Source organism: Kluyveromyces lactis (assembly GCF_000002515.2).
Source record: "Kluyveromyces lactis strain NRRL Y-1140 chromosome F complete sequence".
NCBI lineage: Eukaryota > Fungi > Ascomycota > Saccharomycetes > Saccharomycetales > Saccharomycetaceae > Kluyveromyces > Kluyveromyces lactis.
Window position 1 is genome coordinate 1,796,179 of NC_006042.1, and position 17,183 is coordinate 1,813,361.

At 39.0% G+C, this 17,183-nt stretch overlaps 8 protein-coding genes across 8 annotated transcripts; 2 read left to right on the top strand and 6 right to left on the bottom strand.

The window, feature by feature from the left end:
* Positions 1-390: 390 nt before the first annotated feature.
* On the bottom strand, positions 391-2,064 carry TRM1 (tRNA (guanine26-N2)-dimethyltransferase; the record flags this gene model as incomplete). The annotated part of the gene is made up of 1 exon (XM_455951.1): positions 391-2,064. One exon carries the CDS (start codon positions 2,062-2,064, stop codon positions 391-393), a length of 1,674 nt encoding a protein of 557 aa, XP_455951.1.
* A 571-nt stretch (positions 2,065-2,635) lies between these two features.
* DPB4 (DNA polymerase epsilon noncatalytic subunit) lies at positions 2,636-3,286 on the top strand (the record flags this gene model as incomplete). Its single annotated transcript, XM_455952.1, has 1 exon — positions 2,636-3,286. One exon carries the CDS (start codon positions 2,636-2,638, stop codon positions 3,284-3,286), a length of 651 nt encoding a protein of 216 aa, XP_455952.1.
* A 106-nt stretch (positions 3,287-3,392) lies between these two features.
* Positions 3,393-4,088, bottom strand: NYV1 (Nyv1p; the record flags this gene model as incomplete). The annotated part of the gene is made up of 1 exon (XM_455953.1): positions 3,393-4,088. One exon carries the CDS (start codon positions 4,086-4,088, stop codon positions 3,393-3,395), a length of 696 nt encoding a protein of 231 aa, XP_455953.1.
* Positions 4,089-4,521: 433 nt separating this feature from the next.
* Positions 4,522-6,027, bottom strand: KLLA0_F19470g (uncharacterized protein; the record flags this gene model as incomplete). Its single annotated transcript, XM_455954.1, has 1 exon — positions 4,522-6,027. One exon carries the CDS (start codon positions 6,025-6,027, stop codon positions 4,522-4,524), a length of 1,506 nt encoding a protein of 501 aa, XP_455954.1.
* An 802-nt stretch (positions 6,028-6,829) lies between these two features.
* On the bottom strand, positions 6,830-8,188 carry GIS3 (Gis3p; the record flags this gene model as incomplete). Its single annotated transcript, XM_455955.1, has 1 exon — positions 6,830-8,188. One exon carries the CDS (start codon positions 8,186-8,188, stop codon positions 6,830-6,832), a length of 1,359 nt encoding a protein of 452 aa, XP_455955.1.
* Positions 8,189-8,659: 471 nt separating this feature from the next.
* On the bottom strand, positions 8,660-10,879 carry IOC2 (Ioc2p; the record flags this gene model as incomplete). Its single annotated transcript, XM_455956.1, has 1 exon — positions 8,660-10,879. One exon carries the CDS (start codon positions 10,877-10,879, stop codon positions 8,660-8,662), a length of 2,220 nt encoding a protein of 739 aa, XP_455956.1.
* Positions 10,880-12,084: 1,205 nt separating this feature from the next.
* KIN2 (serine/threonine protein kinase KIN2) lies at positions 12,085-15,399 on the top strand (the record flags this gene model as incomplete). Its single annotated transcript, XM_455957.1, has 1 exon — positions 12,085-15,399. One exon carries the CDS (start codon positions 12,085-12,087, stop codon positions 15,397-15,399), a length of 3,315 nt encoding a protein of 1,104 aa, XP_455957.1.
* Positions 15,400-15,550: 151 nt separating this feature from the next.
* INO2 (Ino2p) lies at positions 15,551-16,708 on the bottom strand (the record flags this gene model as incomplete). Its single annotated transcript, XM_455958.1, has 1 exon — positions 15,551-16,708. The coding sequence occupies one exon, from the start codon at positions 16,706-16,708 to the stop codon at positions 15,551-15,553; it is 1,158 nt and encodes a 385-aa protein (XP_455958.1).
* Positions 16,709-17,183: the final 475 nt, after the last annotated feature.

Genomic DNA, 17,183 nt, shown 5'->3' on the forward strand with positions numbered 1-17,183 from the left:
TCTGTTAAGACGAAGGCTGTATGAATTTCTCATTCCTTCGTCAAACAAAATACTGCATTTGCTATGGTAAAAACCCTTTAATTTTCCAATACTGACTCTACTAGTTTGCTATGTTGCATGGAGTTAAAATCCGTTTGCGTTCAATACTGATACCCTTCGCGCTCAAGACTTTTTTTTTCCTTTCTCTTAAAAGTCATTATACCTCTTTATTAGTTATCTGGCACCTCATACTTAGCTAGCTCATCTTTGTTATCTATTTATACTATCAATAAAATTTAACTGGCAAGCATTACTTAGCGGATATCATTAGTTTTTATTAAAATGAAAGCATTGATATTTAATTTATCTTATTATTTTTGATGAGGTTAAGTTTTCAAATATATTCTTTATCTACTGTGGTCTAGCCTTTGGTCCCCAGTTTTTGGTAGGATTTTCTTGGTATCTTACAATTTTTAGCTTCCTTAGCTTTTCAAACCTACCACTGTATTCATTAGGTTCGAAGGATATCTTTTTATCCCAGTCTTCAGTTTGTCCGATGGTATCATTGGTCAAAATCTTGTACCCGTTTCCATTCTTATTCATCTTCTCTATATTGACAAGATTGTTATCTATGCAATACTTCTTCATCACATACCAAATGGCATCCCAGCTGGCATCGGTCTTCAAACTTGATGCCTTTGCATGTGTCAAAGAACATTCAAACCCTAGCGATCCTAGTCCTGCGACAACTGCCTTTAAAGTTGGCACTTGGAATTTCAAGACTGAGGACACCGAGTTTGGTGTGAAATAGAAAGGAGCAGCTATCTCATTCTTGGCTAAAGTCAACATACCTTCGATTCTCTTTCTCGTACCATAAATATCATCCTTATGTTCTTCTTTATTAATTCTCAATACACGATCAATGAATTTTTTGTTATGCAATGGACCGCCGTACATTGGCCCAACGATGTGATGGACGCTCCCGCAGTATGAACAATTCCTATCAACTGGTGGACCTTGTGCCAAGGAGAATTTGGTGAATTTGACCCCCTTCTTAGTTGTCCTTTCTTGTTGTCTGCCTAGAGGCTGTGTGTGGTAAGCATTACAGCCAGAACACATATATCCGACCATGGTATTCGACTGCAAGTTTTTGACTTCAATTGGGCTTGTTTTGACTCTAATGAAAACTCTGACGTAGAAATCGATACTTAACGAAAGAAGTGGTTCAATAGTCTTTTTATACTTTGCAGCTGATTGTCCTAAAAGGTTTAAAACTAGCCTCAATGCACTTTCATGAGTAGCATCGTGACCTGCCATATTAACACCACTGTACAATGCAAAACATTTTTCGGGGTATCCGTTACCAGCCAAGACCGATAGATCTGTACATGTAACCAGCATCAATCCACCATCTTCGATGGATTGCATTGATGCATCGACGAAAGGAGTAACGGTACCATATGGATCCAAATCAATTACATGGTATTTCTCATTTTTGCTTTTGTTTCTGTACATCAGCACATTTGCATCATCCAAATTGGGTACAACTTTATCCGAGACCTCATTATAGATGACATTTCTCTTTATGGATTCCACTGCCTCTGGTAGTAAATCGTTGGCTACAATAGTCTTCACATTAGGAACCTCCTTAGAATATCTTATAGCACGTAGCCCGGTTGCACTCAATGCTTCCAAAATTTTGATGTACGGCCTGGTAGAATGATCTTTTGAAGACACAGCTACAGAGTCTTGATCTTCGTTTAATTTACGCCTTTTGATAGTATCGTAATCGGAACCATCTTCATTGCTCTCTATGGGTTTCCTTTTCTTGTTCTTGCTCTTCAGTTCACGGCTTTCACGTTGTTCCTCTTGATACAGTTCATCCCATGCTTTGATACAAGTGACACTCAAATCTCTATTGAACTGCTGGATTGGATTATAGAACACAGTTTCCTTGTTAGGAAATAATATCTTAGCATCACCCTCTTGCACCACCTTGAACTGAGAAACATCGATCGTTGAGCTATCCAACGTTACTTTTCTGCCAAATTTTGACTTCAAACTTTGAAAGGCAGCCCTGAGCATATTGCAAGTTTAAATTCTTACTTTTCTTTATATGGTTTTGCTTTCCCTCCTAAAACAAACCAGCTGAAAACGCTTACTTGGCCTTTGACACACACCTCAGCGATTATTTACTAGGCCTGAGGATCAAGCTATATATCTTATCTTAAGTTGATTTCTGCGAGAAGAGATGTGATGAGATGCGATGCCCATGACTGAAAAAATTGAAAAGTTGGAAACTAGGCTGTAAAGATGTAAAAAGTATGGGAATCTATGTCACGTGATTTAATCTTTCTATTGTTTATTTGGCACGTACGATTAAGTACCTCAAGACGAAATGCATATGGTACACATGGTTCAGTATCGATATTAATCGAGGATATGATGACTAGTTCGAAGCAGACTATTAGCTGTTACTACTTCTATCTACTTTTTTTTAGCTTTCATTACTGTTCTCTTGGTGGAAGTAATATCATTATGCTTATAGTGAAATTTGTGCGTTTGCATTAAGATTTATTACCACTAATGATTCAAGAAAATAAGAACCATCAAATGAAAGAATTCACAAAACTCTAAGAGGCAAACAAGCGCGGGTATGCCACCAAAAGGTTGGAGAAAGGATTCTGAAGGAAATTATCCTAATACGTCTTATATAAAAGAACAAGAAAAGATCAGTATTGATGATTTACTATTTCCTAAAAGCATAATCACATCTCTAGCGAAGGAATCACTTCAGAACGCGTTTCAAAAGGGCGAAGAAGAGAGAAGAATCACGGTTAGTAAGGATGCTGCATTGGCAATGCAGAGGTCAGCGACAGTCTTTGTCAATCACTTATTAATGTTTGCTAGAATGAACGCAAAGGATTCTAATAGAAAGAGTTGTAATGATCAGGATATCATGGCTGCTTTAGATACGTTGGGGCTAGGTGCTTTGGAGAGCATACTCACGGGAAAGATGCAGGAGTACCAGGAAGCCATACTTTGGAAGAAGCAAAATAAAGTCAATAATGCTGTGCCTGGTGCGGACGGAGACATAGCAATGGAAGATGATGAAGATGATGAAGATGACGATGGCAGAGAAGGCGCAGATGCTGACGCCGAGCCTAAATCCAGAGCTGATACTGAGGTTCAACAAGGTAACGCTGAAAATGATAAATTAGATGGGCCTCCAGTCAACCAAGAACAAGTACCTAGCACGCGCCAGAACGACCTGGATTTAAGCACAAAAAAACAGAAGACGGAATGATCGTATAATCGATTTGTGGAGAAGAGGTGGCAAGAAGTATAAGTACTATAAACAATTATACCGTTTTCGTGTGCTCATGGGTTACCTATACTTAAAAAAAATAGAACTAATGTAGTAATAATAACGACACAATCACAATAATCGCCAGTACAACTATAATGACAATGGAATAAAACTTAACGTTATTCCACCACATTTTTCTCATAATCTTAGAGGATTTCCTTTGAAATTTAAAACTATTTTCGTTCAATTGATTAGTATTATCCACAAGCAGGGATATCCTTTCCTGTCTCTGTAAAAACTTATCGATATTATCATTCATTATTGCAATAATGTTTTGTAGCTCTTCCTCAGTGGATGCAGCTGTCTGCTGTCCTTCCGTGCGATAAGATAATAATTCTTCATGGAATTTGTCCAATTGATTATCGATATTACTCTTCAAATATTCATCGTTGTCATTATTCAAACATTTTAGTTCTGATAATAACCTCAACGGTAGGAATTTGGGGACTTCTTCTTTAACAAAACAAATGAGCACTTTATTGTTCTCTGCAGTTGTATAATAGCAATCATACCCCTCTATAAGGTCGATAGACGTCTTTGTAACTTTGTTTCCCGGAAGATTCACCACTGTTCGTATTACCATATCGCCGATTAACCTGTGAAACACTGCTTTTTGATCGGCTCTCCCTTTATCAGTGCTTCCATATTTACTATTGTTTTCGTCCTTGGAGTCGTACCAGCTAGAAAGAACTCGATCTCCATCCCAAACTTCAACATATGACACACTATACCGCTTCATTGTTGTAATAATTCACCACTACTAACAGGCAATTAATCCTGAGAGTCCTTTCACAGTTTCCTTGCAACCCTTCTACCAGATGTAGCTGGTAAACATGGAAATTTGTCAGTTTTCATATTTTCAACATTCTCCAAAGGATATCATAACAGAATCAGAACCGAGACAAAATCTCTACCTCCGGCAGAAAGAAGAAAAAATGTCAGCTGAAGCCTACGGTATAGTTGTGATAACTTAATAGTCTTCTCATTTTTGATTGAAGCTGCTGATACCTAATTCACTTTTGAAGTACAGAATTATTCATATTTATATCTATTTGACATGTCTATAAATCTATCAAAGATAATGTCGATAATGACATATTCCAATGACAAATATGTATGCGTAAGTTCCTTTGTGATATTAGTATAATTGAACTATACTTACCCTCGATAACTTATGGTACAAAGGTTGGAATTTGTACGCAGGACTTAGAATCTTCTGGCCATTTGAGATACCCACTTTCCAAAAGTTCATCCAGAGTTTTGGCCTTTGTACCGGTAGCTTTGTAATAAGCGACATATCCTTCTTTTATAGCGTTGATGGCTGACCTAGCTCTAATCTGATCTCCTTTCCATTCAACACCAAAATAACCACCATTACCAGCATGTCTAATCTCACGATTTAATCGTTGAGAGTATTGGACGTCCCATGGGAATGCCAAATCATGATACTTACTTCCATCGCCACTTTTCTCGATGAACCAATCATGGTACTTCTGTTGAAGTTCCTCCGATGGAAGTTGGATTCTTCCTGACCATACTCTGCTCAACCAAGCACCTTGGGTCTCGGATAGTCTTGTAGGAAGAACAAACCTTGGTAGGCCAATAATACCGAATGTTGGCAATGATATTGGAAGAATATGGTTGTACAGGTTTTGTACTCGTCTACCATCACCAATTAAGTTGTTGAGAATGGAATTTCCGACACCAGATTCATTCTGTGGTAAAAATGGTAGGGACTTTAAGTAACCAGTACAGAAAATCACTTTTTCCACATTCTTTAATTCGGTGCCGTCAACGAAGGTAATCGATTTTGTTGACGGATTAAACTCTCTAATATCAGGCACATCTTTAATGAAAGGATCGAATGGGGCCGGTAATTTGGATTCGGATCTCTTCGACTTATAAATAGGCTTCTGTAGTTCGTTAGCCAATTCAAATGCTAAGTCTGCACCAGAAGCACTGTTACCAACAATCAAAATCTCCCCTTCTACACCATGGAAATCTTCTGGACAGTCAAAATCCTTGGCATGGGAAACGGAGCATGGGTATTTCACGTTCCATTCTTTTAAACCTGGTCTTGAAGGAATAAATGGTAGATCATAAAATCCAGTAGCAACGGCAACGGCATCGAACTTCTCCTCTGTAATTTCCTTACTGAGAAGGTTCTGAGCTTTGACAGAATATTCAGCTGTTGCGTCTTCGTAAGAAACTTTCACAATTTCTGAGTTGAAAGTAACATATTTTTCAATGGGTTTGGAATATTTCATAATATAATCAAGCACTTGTTCTCTCACAGGGAATAATGGGGTGTCTGTTGGAAATCTGTGACCTTTGTACTCCATCAATGTCTTAGGAACATTGGTATCTAGATATTTATAAACTGCTGTTTGGAACACATGTGTTTCTTCAGGGTGTGGTTGAGGTTGAATTCTAATGTGAGGGTATTCACAAGGAACAGACGGCGACGATGTGACATTAGAGTCCTTCAGTAAAGGTTTTGTATAGTTCCATAGACCACCAAAATTGGATCTCTTCTCAAAAACTTTGACAGATTCGAAATGTTTCTCATTCAGCAAGGCTTTTGTTAAACCTGATCCAACTGGACCAGCTCCGATGACTGCAACGCGGCGAATTTTATCAGGATTCACTTTTATTAATCTAATTTGAGTAGGTCTCATTTTTTATAGTGATTGCGCGCCCTCGTAACAGACTTTCGTAAATCCAGTGTTAATCTTTGGAAGGTTGACAATTTCTCAGCTGCCTGGTCAGAAATTGTATTTAATTGGCTTGTAGCCTATGTATTGTAAGTGCCACTTTTTTTAAAACTGGATACTGCGATCTGAAAGGATGAGTTTGGCAGTTAATTATAATGTTAGGAAACTTTCGAAATCTGTCTCCGATATATCGATATAGGGGAGTTCCTTGATTGAAGCTGCTAGATTTATCTCATCCCAATCTCTTGTTATATACGTTTATGCTCTTTAGACCATCATGTTTTTTCATTCGATGAACGGACTTTGGCTGAATCAAGTAGTTTAAAAATCCGTTGTGGCTTTATCACGTGACTAAAATCACTGCATATAGACACCGTGAACCAACTCACTGCTAGAACTGTGTGGGGTGTGTGTTGAAGCTTTAGAAGATGGTGTTATCTGATCAATATCTAGATGAGATCTTAGAGATACTGTAGTTATCATGTGATGGTTTTTGTGGACATGAGGGACCTACTGTGTCTTATTAATCCATAAAAGATCGTAAGTTCCTAATACATTGGGTACTAAAGTCATAGCATCATTATTAATTGATAAGTTGCTCGAGTACATCTCGAATAGGAAAGTGAAGTGGTGGGAAGAATAAATATCTATGTCTATATCTATATATGCATATATGGTTGTATAATGGTATCGGTGATAGGAAGGTAAATGCTTTTTTTTGTTGTTTTTTTTTTGTTTATCTATGTTGCATATTATCAGCTCGAGTTCATGCAAATCTACAGTCACACCAACCTTTCACCACGTATTGAATCTCCTTGGAATTAGCGTTTTTTCCAAGGGAAATTCTGCCACATGGTTTGAACATAGTTGGTTGTGACATTTCTGGTTGTGACCAAGGTTTCACCTCGGAGTTCAATCTCACGAGTGACGTAGTTTCCTTTGTATTTTCATCTTCTTCGATATCTGATGAAGAAGAATCACGTACAGTTGTTGCCTTGACGAATTTCAAGTTTGCTGGTGCATGCTCACCGTGAAGATCTGTCCTCGTAACCTGGCACATGTCTGACCAAAGCTTCTTTCTTGTTATTAGTGCTAATTTGATTTGATGTGGTGATATCCTGTTGGATGGATCTGCTGGAATGTTCAACTGAGAAATTTCTTGGATTGAAAGCCGTTGTAGAATGGACTCATCTAAGTTGAGGTCAGGCAATAAATTTTTCTGTTTCATACTAGTTTCTAATGCATACAGTCGTAAAAAGGATGGATTTAGCGTCTGTTGGCGAGTTCTCTTTTGCGTTATGGGATCCAATGTGATGGATTCCATGCTATTAGTTTGTAGATGCTGTTGCTGTGAAGAGTTGGGCCAGTGCTCCATCTCTACAACTTGTTCTTGTAAAAAGATCGGTTTGAATTTCCTGTGACGTTTATGCTCTTGTTCTGAGCTTTCATCTGATGTATTGGTAAATATTGGATCGATATCCATGCGTTTGTTTTTGGGTCTTTCGTAGATTGGTGTAATTGGTTGTAGAATGTCCTTCTCTGAAAAAGATTCTGTGAAATCCAAATCGTTCAAATTATACATCTTAGTATGAGGCAAAACTTCATATCCAGTGCTCTGAGGGTCACTTATCTTCTGCACGCGTCGTTGCGATGTTTCCGTATCGCTGTCGACATGGCTCAATGGATGGTTCCGGTCAGTTACTCCATATAGTGTTTTGTCATCTTTAGAACCTACATCTGAAAACACATTATCTGCACTCGTACCATAGGGACTCGAATTTGATGATAATATGCTCCGTAGCGAATCCGTTGAAGATACGGTGGATCCTGTATTTCTGCGGTCTTTGCTTCTTTTCTTTATCTGACAAAGAACACTTGACAAAGAAGGGGTTAGAGATGATGCATCGGGTGTAGACGAAGGAGACACCGAAACTGGACTAGAGAAGGTTCTCTGGTTTGAATTAACCTCATATTCATTGACATTACCCAGCGCCTTGAGATCTTGTTTCAGCTTGTGCCTTGAATATTTTGTCGTCGGTTCAAATATTCTAGCCTTAGATTTTATATGATTCAATATAGGCATTGGGCCAGGATTCGTCATCGTGTTCAGTACTAACAGCCCCATACTCTTTACTTTCTCTAATTGATAAGTTTTCTTTCCGCTGCCTGCTGCTTGTTTTGATGACCTCTGCTCTAATCCTTCAAATACAAACACGGAACTGATTTATAAGGTTTTAGTTATGTAGCCTTTTGTAGCATTAACCTGGTAGGTGATGATATACGCGTCCTGGACAGTAATTAGGATCCCGTTTACACCTTCTTATGTTATATATCCATCGTTTCATATAAATAAGCACTCTCTAATTATGGAAGATGCCTTCGGGCAATTGATGACGGATGGCAGCTTGACTGAAAAAGAAATCGCTGTTGTCAGCTTTTTCGGGAATTTAATGACTTTTTAGGAAAGACCGCAATTGTTGACCGGAAAAGGGATTTGCAGTCATGTGATTGAAAATCTCAAACGGAATGTGCATCGCGATTATAGATTGTAAATATATATATATATGTATATGCTAATATTACATTTTGCGGCTTACTATTGGGATGCTTGCTGTATTTGCCATGAAGCCGGTTGAGGTTTGTGCTGATCTGGTGTTTGTTGCGTAGTTGGCGACGTACTGGAAGTTACTGGGGGTTGATTTGGTGTAGTCGAGGGTGAGGCAGTTGAAGGTGATTTTGTCAACTCCAGTTGCCTTTTCTTCTCTTCCTTGATTCTGCGACGTTTTTCCTTTTCCTCTGCCTTCTTTCTTTCATTGGTTCTTATTAGTTTCACATCGGCAGCAAAATTTTGTCTTAGTTCAGATTCCATCTCATGTAAACATCTTGACGAGATAAAGGGTTCCATGACATCGAAAGGTTTCCTCTCCGTAGGCCTATTCTCGATGTAAGATGCCTTGCCGTTAACCGATTCGTCCCTTCTCGAAGATCTTCTACGAAGGTTCTCGTCATACATCGTTACCCCTCCAAGTTCTCTGGGTGTTAACATGTGGTCATGTCCATGTGAAAGGATGGCTATTACTGATGGGTCCTGCTCCTCCCAAAGTTCCCATATATGGCTTTTTTCACAACATACTATCTTTTGGTCCTTCACTTTCTTGAAATCGTTAATACCGTGTTTTCCACTCTTGCAATCCAAATACCAATCCTGAGAATCGACTTGATAGTTGTTCGTTGGAATACCAAATTTGGACAGACTGTCAAGATCCTGTTGTGTGATACAAACGTCTGCTGGTAACTCTAATGTCTCCACGTCTTTGTAACTATACGCACTTTCGTCGACTGGAATAATCCATTGTTTAAAACTTCTACCATACCCAAGCACATATGAGTCGACTTCTTGTAGAAACTGCTCGCCATCTATATCTATTGTGTCATCCATGTTTTTCCTCTTTAGTCTCTCTTGTCTAAAATCTTTATCAAACTTTTCCCATAGTAAAGACCATAGGTAATCCTTTAATTTCTTCGTACGTCTTGTTAAGATTCTGTTGCGATGGCGTAAGAATTGTTCTCTGCGGTCAAGCTTGTCATACCATTTCGTTTCCGTCTCCTTCTTTTGATGTCCTTCATCGCGGGCCACTATTCTGGAAGATCTCTTTCTTCTGACCATTAGAGCTTGCATAGACTGTTGTTTCAATCTGTTAGCATACAATTTACGTCCGTAAACCTCTGCCTCTGCATGGTATTCTATTAAGCCTTGGAAAAATTCTTGAAAATCAATATCATCTATCGTTTGTAGATATTCGACGAAGCTTCTATAATCATGTGCTAACGTTTCATAATCGATCTTGACATCATTTAAATAGGCGTCGATCTCATCGGAATAATCCAAATGAATTACGTCTATAGTGGCTTCTGTCTCTTCGACAAGAACACAATTCTGTAACTTTATAGGTATGTTCAATCCGTTTGATTCTGGTTTGACCGATACCTGTTTCCTTATAATCTTTCCAGTGGGTAAGACCACCAAAGAGGTAGCATCATTCTCCCAAATCTCAGGGAATTGGAAGCTATCCAAATGGTTTTGTAAATAGTTCCTAAAACCAATGTTCTTTCTTTCTACCAATTTAATGACATGGAAAATGATCTCGAACTGTTTTAATATGTTGAGATCCGCGAATTTGCTATTGATATCCTCTGTGTACCAAAGTAGAGATTTGTTTAATTTCGAATTAAAAATGTGGTACTTCACTATTTCATCCCAATGTTTCAAGGATACCGTCTTATCCTGTTCTAAAGACCTGATCAACCTCAACAAGATACTCTTGAATAAATTCAGTATATGACCCTCTTCGTCCTGATCCGTGCTGCCCCCATTTGGATCCTCCGATTGAACCAAATCCAACGAATCATTTTCGAGACTCCATCCCGCATTATAATCTAAGAGCATTATTCTTTCATCAAACGTGATTTCAGTCCACCAAGGTTTCCCCGTAGTGAAACCTAGCGTCCAGTAACCAGTACAAACGTTATGGAACCACATCACACTGTACTGATAATACCAGGACTGGATCAATTCCTGCAACGGTACAAAATCCAACGCGATTGGGGGCAACTTATTTAACTGGTTCAAGATTGTTCGGTCGATATAGTCATCCCATTTCACAGCCGTTGTTTCGTAATCTGATTCTACGTCACCATTGGGAAGGGCCGTCTCTTCAGCTTTCGTCTCGACTTTCGTACTGATCTCCTGCTCTTGCTTTGCCTCTTGCTCTGGCTCTGGCTCTGCCCTGCGTCTAAGTCTACTACTTCTCTTCATACTAGACACTATATATTTTTTCTTTTGAATTCCCTTTCTGCAGTTGATTTATAGATCGTGTCGTATCGTATTGAATCGTATTGTTTCCCTATTCTCACAGTTTTTGGTTTCGATACACGACTTTCACCTGCAATTCCAATTCCTCAATTAGAACACTCCAGACTACTCCCTTTTCCACTTGTACGAGGATATAAAGATTAAACTTAAACTCAATATAAATTCTCTACGTTCTAAAATCACTACTTTGAAATCAACATCTTAAACCTGATATATAATGTATGAAGCTTAAAGGCTGTTTGCATTTTGAAGCACAATTCGAAATTTGAAAATTTGAAAAAAAAAAAAAATCGCGAAACCAAATATAAGTCCGGGTAATCGAGTTATCTGCCAATCTTTCATTTTCATTTTTAAGTTCTCGCGCGTTCTTTGCTGTACTTGACAGTTGACAATGCATAATTTACTTGACATTTACGTGAATAGAGGAGGCTTAAATGAATCTTTGACACTGTATAGATCTATAAACATCACTTAACACTTGTGCTGAAAGTTCTTTGTGTATGCCGTTTACTTCCGCTACTCATGTCATCTGGCCCGCCGTCTTATGAGTTAAATACACTTTTCTGTGGTCGTATTATCCCCAATACACCCACACATCACATACTATACTGCAGGTTTTCTTACTCTCTTCGCCTCGCCCTTTTTGCCTCCCCTTCTTGTACGTAATATTAGAAGCAAAGATCTCTTCCATCTCGGTGGGAATTTATTACGAATTAATACAGGGGAACAAAAAAACAAAAAATTAAAAGATATGATTAAAGAATACTTTAGTACAAGTAAACAAAGCCTGGCCTGGTGAAGATAGCATCGTTTTGTCCCTGCTTGTGAGACATTAATCGAGCTTGAAGTTAAAGAATCCATTCCATTCTTTGTCGGAGTTGACGTTAGGAAAGCAAGAAAGAAGTACAGTGTTTTCTACTCTCTTTTATTTTTTTGGTCCATTTCATATCTCTCTCTTTCTCTTGTTTTCTGGGTTGTCATTGGCCTTTGGATTGAATTGGGGAGTGACGAAACGATATTTAGAACCAATCTTGAATTGATTACTTTCACAGTACACTAGAAGTTGTTTTCCCCCTTTTTCTAGGGTTTGTTTTATTGGTGCCAATTATTTTACTTTGGTTTCGTTTAACTCATAGTTTATATCCACGATGCCTTCAGCTCAAGATTACCACGTAAATCCTCATTTCCATATGGGCGACAGGGAGGGTGAACATCAGCAGCCGCCAATGGCACCTGCTACGCCTCGTATGATGGGTCGTCGAGTCTCAGAGAGCAGTGCTCCGGGACTCATGCCCGCTGCTAACATTGTGAATGATACCACGCAACAACCGCAGCAGCAACCGCAACTGCAGACTGTACCACAGTCTGTCCCAGTACCAGCGCAGAGTTTCAACGATGTGGTTAGTAATAAACCGTTCCATAGGAAATCTTTAGGTGACTGGGATTTTTTGGAAACAGTAGGGGCGGGCTCGATGGGTAAAGTGAAGTTGGCCAAGCATAGATTAACTAATGAGGTATGCGCCATTAAAATTGTTAATAGAGCTGCAAAATCGTATATGCATAAACAAAATCAACTACCTCCGCCGAAAACAGAAGAAGAGTTGATGGAAAGAAAGAAGAAACTTGAAAAAGAACTTTCAAGGGATAGAAGAACAATTAGAGAAGCATCTTTGGGTCAAATCCTATACCACCCACATATCTGTCGTTTATTTGAAATGTGTACCATGAGCAACCATTTCTACATGCTTTTCGAGTATGTGTCCGGTGGTCAACTTTTAGATTATATCATTCAACATGGTTCTTTGAGAGAACGTCACGCGAGAAAATTTGTTCGTGGCATTGCAAGTGCATTGCAATATTTGCATCTGAATAATATTGTGCATAGAGACTTAAAGATCGAGAATATTATGATCTCCACCAGTGGAGAAATTAAGATTATCGACTTTGGATTATCTAACCTTTACGATAACAAGAAACAGTTACATACATTTTGCGGGTCACTCTATTTCGCAGCACCAGAACTACTAAAGGCAAACCCTTACATTGGACCCGAGGTTGATATTTGGTCCTTCGGTGTGGTGATATACGTATTGGTATGTGGTAAAGTTCCATTCGATGACGAAAACGCTAGTGTTTTACACGAGAAGATTAAGAAGGGCAAAGTTGAATATCCACAACATCTTTCCATTGAATGTATATCGTTACTTTCAAAGATGTTGGTTGTAGATCCATTGAAAAGAGCTTCTTTGAAACAAGTTTGTAACCATCAATGGATGCAAAGAGGGTTTGATTTCCCACCCCCTTCGTATATTCCACATAGAGTTCCTTTAACAGTTGAAATGCTTGATGTTAACGTAATCAAAGAAATGCATCGTCTAGAGTTGGTTAATGATGTTAACGATGCTTTACAGGCTCTGCGTGACATTATTGACTCACATGAATATAAAGAACTGTCAAGAGAATATTGGTATAACGTCCAAAATTCCAATAACCAGGAAGATGGAACCAGAGCATTCCATCCTTTGCTTTCTATTTATTATCTAGTCGACGAAATGCTAAAGAGGAAGCTGGCCAAAAGACTACAGAAACAACAACAGCTACAACAACAGCAACAGCAACAATTACAGGCTGGTTATCAATCCAAACCATTTCAAGGTCAATCGCAGCCCATATTTCCATCTGACCAAGTGGACACTTCAATACCATTACCTGATCAATCGCAGCCAAAAACTCTACAACAACCTGTGTCTGTTAACAATAGTGATTATATTGTTCGACCATCAAGTATCAAGGAAGTATCTCCAGAACATACCACTTCTCCGGCAGCGTACATTCCATCCAATTTAGAAAGAAATTCGACAGTAGTTGCCTCACCAGTTAGGAACAAAGAGCTACCACAGATTATGATCCCTCCAAAACTTGCCATTCCAGAGCTAGCGCATACTTCTCCTACTCGAAAATCAAGCGATGCAAACCCCGAACTGGACGCAGTAATGTCACCATCGCCTGCCCCAATGGATTATCCATCCCAACAAGAGCAAACCAAACAACAACAGGCTAACAAGTACAACATGGGCTCGGTAAAAACAAGCACTACAAGCAGTGAGAAGCCAAAGATAGGTTCTATTTTCCGTAGACTTTCACAGCGCCATCGCCATGCTCAGACCATAAACCAGGGCTCGTTACAAGTGCAGGAGCCGAAATCAGTGGCGTTACAAACAAATGCTGCGCCAAAGGTAAGGAAAACGCATACTCGTACAGTATCAGAACATGTACCGTCTACATCTCGTTACGCAGACCCGTATTACTCTGAAAATGCTCCTAGAGATATGCAAGGGGACTTGCCGGCACTACCAGCTAATGCAGACGTATTGGTGAAACAACAACAAGAAAGGTTGAATGACTTGAAGTTGAATAATGAATTAGATGATGAATCTGAGACTCAATCCACTAAATATGACGAAAACCAACCACTTGCTCTTTTGTCTCTGCCTAAAGGAAAGAAACTCCATCCAAGTGCAAGGGCTAAGTCTGTGGGGCATGCACGTCGTGAGTCATTAAAGTATAATCGTCCTCCTGTATTAACAACTTCTGCTGCCAATACTTCCAGCGATGGTTCAACTGCACCAGGTCGTATTAATACTAACGATGATGGCTTCCTGCAATCAAGCTCAGAAGGCAACGCACTCCAGATAGACGACATATCACCCTGGGAAGAACTAACTGATGAACAAATTATTGAAAGAGCATCCAAAGCTCCTCCAGGTTCAATGCCATCGATCGACTTCCCACGTTCTTTATTCCTAAAAGGCTTTTTCTCTGTCCAAACAACATCTTCTAAACCATTACCTGTCGTTAGATACAAGATTATTAGTACGTTGAAAAAGTTAAACATCGAATTTACAGAAGTAAAAGGCGGTTTTATCTGCTGTCACAGACAATCTTACGTATCTCAAGAGCAGCCTCCAAACCACGGTAGGCATCCTTCTATTGTTATTAATGAAACTTCTTCATTGGAATCAAACAGCTCAACAGCAAACTCCCATAGAAAACAATTGTCAATACCATCACGTCATGGTTCCATTAGAAGACATGGTTCACTCAAACAACCAGGAATCCCAGCCACACCTCTGGCTGCTGCAACGCATGAACGAAATCTGTCTGTCACTTCGCCACGTACTAGTACTGGGCAAATCCTAGAGGAAGTTTCTACTGCATCCTTCGAAACTCTGAATAATCAAGAGGACATATTGACTAATTCAAAGGCACAAGATATGAATAAAGTTGTTATCGGCAATAAGAATGAAGCAGGTAATAAAGAAAGGCCACCTTTGAAGTTTGAGATACATATCGTTAAGGTCAAGCTTGTTGGCTTGGCTGGTGTCCATTTCAAGAAAGTTTCTGGTAATACATGGATGTATAAGGAATTGGCTACACATATTTTGAAGGAATTAAATTTATAGATTAAAACTGTATACACACTATGTATGCCATAATCATTTCCTAATGCAAGTCTAGTTTATAATGTTACATGCCACTTTTGTCTCATTATGTCATTACATTTTTCTCTATGCAATAACTACGTGAGGAAACCAAACGACTATTCTAAGAAACTCATTTACAAAGTTGTTCAAGCTCCTCATTCGCCAGTAAAAGCAGCTGGATGTCCTGGACGATATAATTTAACAGTGTATGTTTCGTGATTCTTTTCCCTTCCTTCTTCGGGAGTTTGTAGTCAAGGGAGATGATTTCTTTTGATTTCGGCAGATTCTTATGAACTTCAGTCCAAACTGGTCGTGGATATCGTATCATCCCGATCAACTCATCGTATTCTCTTTTGAAAGTGTTTCTTCTTTGTTTCTCTAAATAGACATGTTTCCACCTTCGCAGCTCTGCAGCATCGCTTGAGATATCTTCAGGAATGACGTGTTCAGGAACTTCAACGATAGGAATTTTGGGATCAATTGGCTTGTACTGTTCATATGATTCGAATATTGGAAGAATCATGGGTTCTATCGTAGTAGATTTACCTTTACTACCATTGTCATTTTTTAGAATATCCTTGGAATTTACATTATTGTTTTTTTCTTCATGAGATGGGGATGCCGCAATGGCAATCTTTGTGTCCAGCCTTTCTCCCTGCTTAGTGGTTGACTTATCCTGGAAATGTCTGGATATTGTGGTTTGTAGTTCAGTATGGTCGAAAATATAGGTATGAGGATCAGCTCCCAAATGTTCCGCATTTCGCATAAAATTTTGAGCCAGTTTCGGAGAGAAAAGGGCGGCATTAGAAGCCTTTGACGGTGAGGTAGTTAATAAACTATCCAAAAAGTGCTCAATTGCATGCGACTCGTTCACACTCAACAAACCTTCGTTATGTGAGTTTCCAGAGTGTTCACCAAACGCCCCGAAAGGTGATGAAATGTGGTTTCGGGGAGTCTGCGGTCTGCTACTAGGAACAGAATGGGTGATTTGTGATGCAGCTGGCTTTGTGTCTTTTTCTTCTTGGAAAGCTCTATCTCTATTGACTACTTTGTCAACTTCCTCATCAGTATTAGTATGCTGATCCCCTCCTGTCGAAGCATTCTCTGGAACAACAGTCATATGGTTGAAGAACTGAGAATCATCTACAAGATTCATATGAAATTGATCGTTTGAATCATCCCATAGTTCCGCTTTCTCATTAATTAACTCATAGGCAGTCTCGAAATCTAAACCTTCCAAATCCATGTCCAACAGAGAACCGAGGCCACCTTGGCTTTGAGCTTCCATTGTATTTTCAGAAAATCGGTTAAGATCTGTATTGCTACTGAACACTCCACGCGAATAGTTAAATGTCTAAATGTTTGCCTGCGTCCAAAATACCCTTTTATAATTAGATGGGTACTTTATAAATCTATCAAACGCAACAAATCTAGGTATACTTGTACCTCGAATCTCCATGCACTCATATATCAAACTCCGCAGATCTAATAGTCCAGCTAATAGTCAACGCTGTAATAACTCGATATAGCAACTTATATCACTCAATGGCTATATGTTTTTCTGCAACGCACCTCCAATAATTCATTCACATTACATTGTTGGACCTTACTATAAACTAAGATGTACTCTGTGATGTTTTCCGGTAATCGAGCTTTTCGTCAGTTTCTATTGAAATCCGGACGCTCTGGACATTTTCACATGGAGAGGATTTAAAGTCACGTGTAAGAAGATATCACGTGAACGGGCTTTTCTCGTATATCGT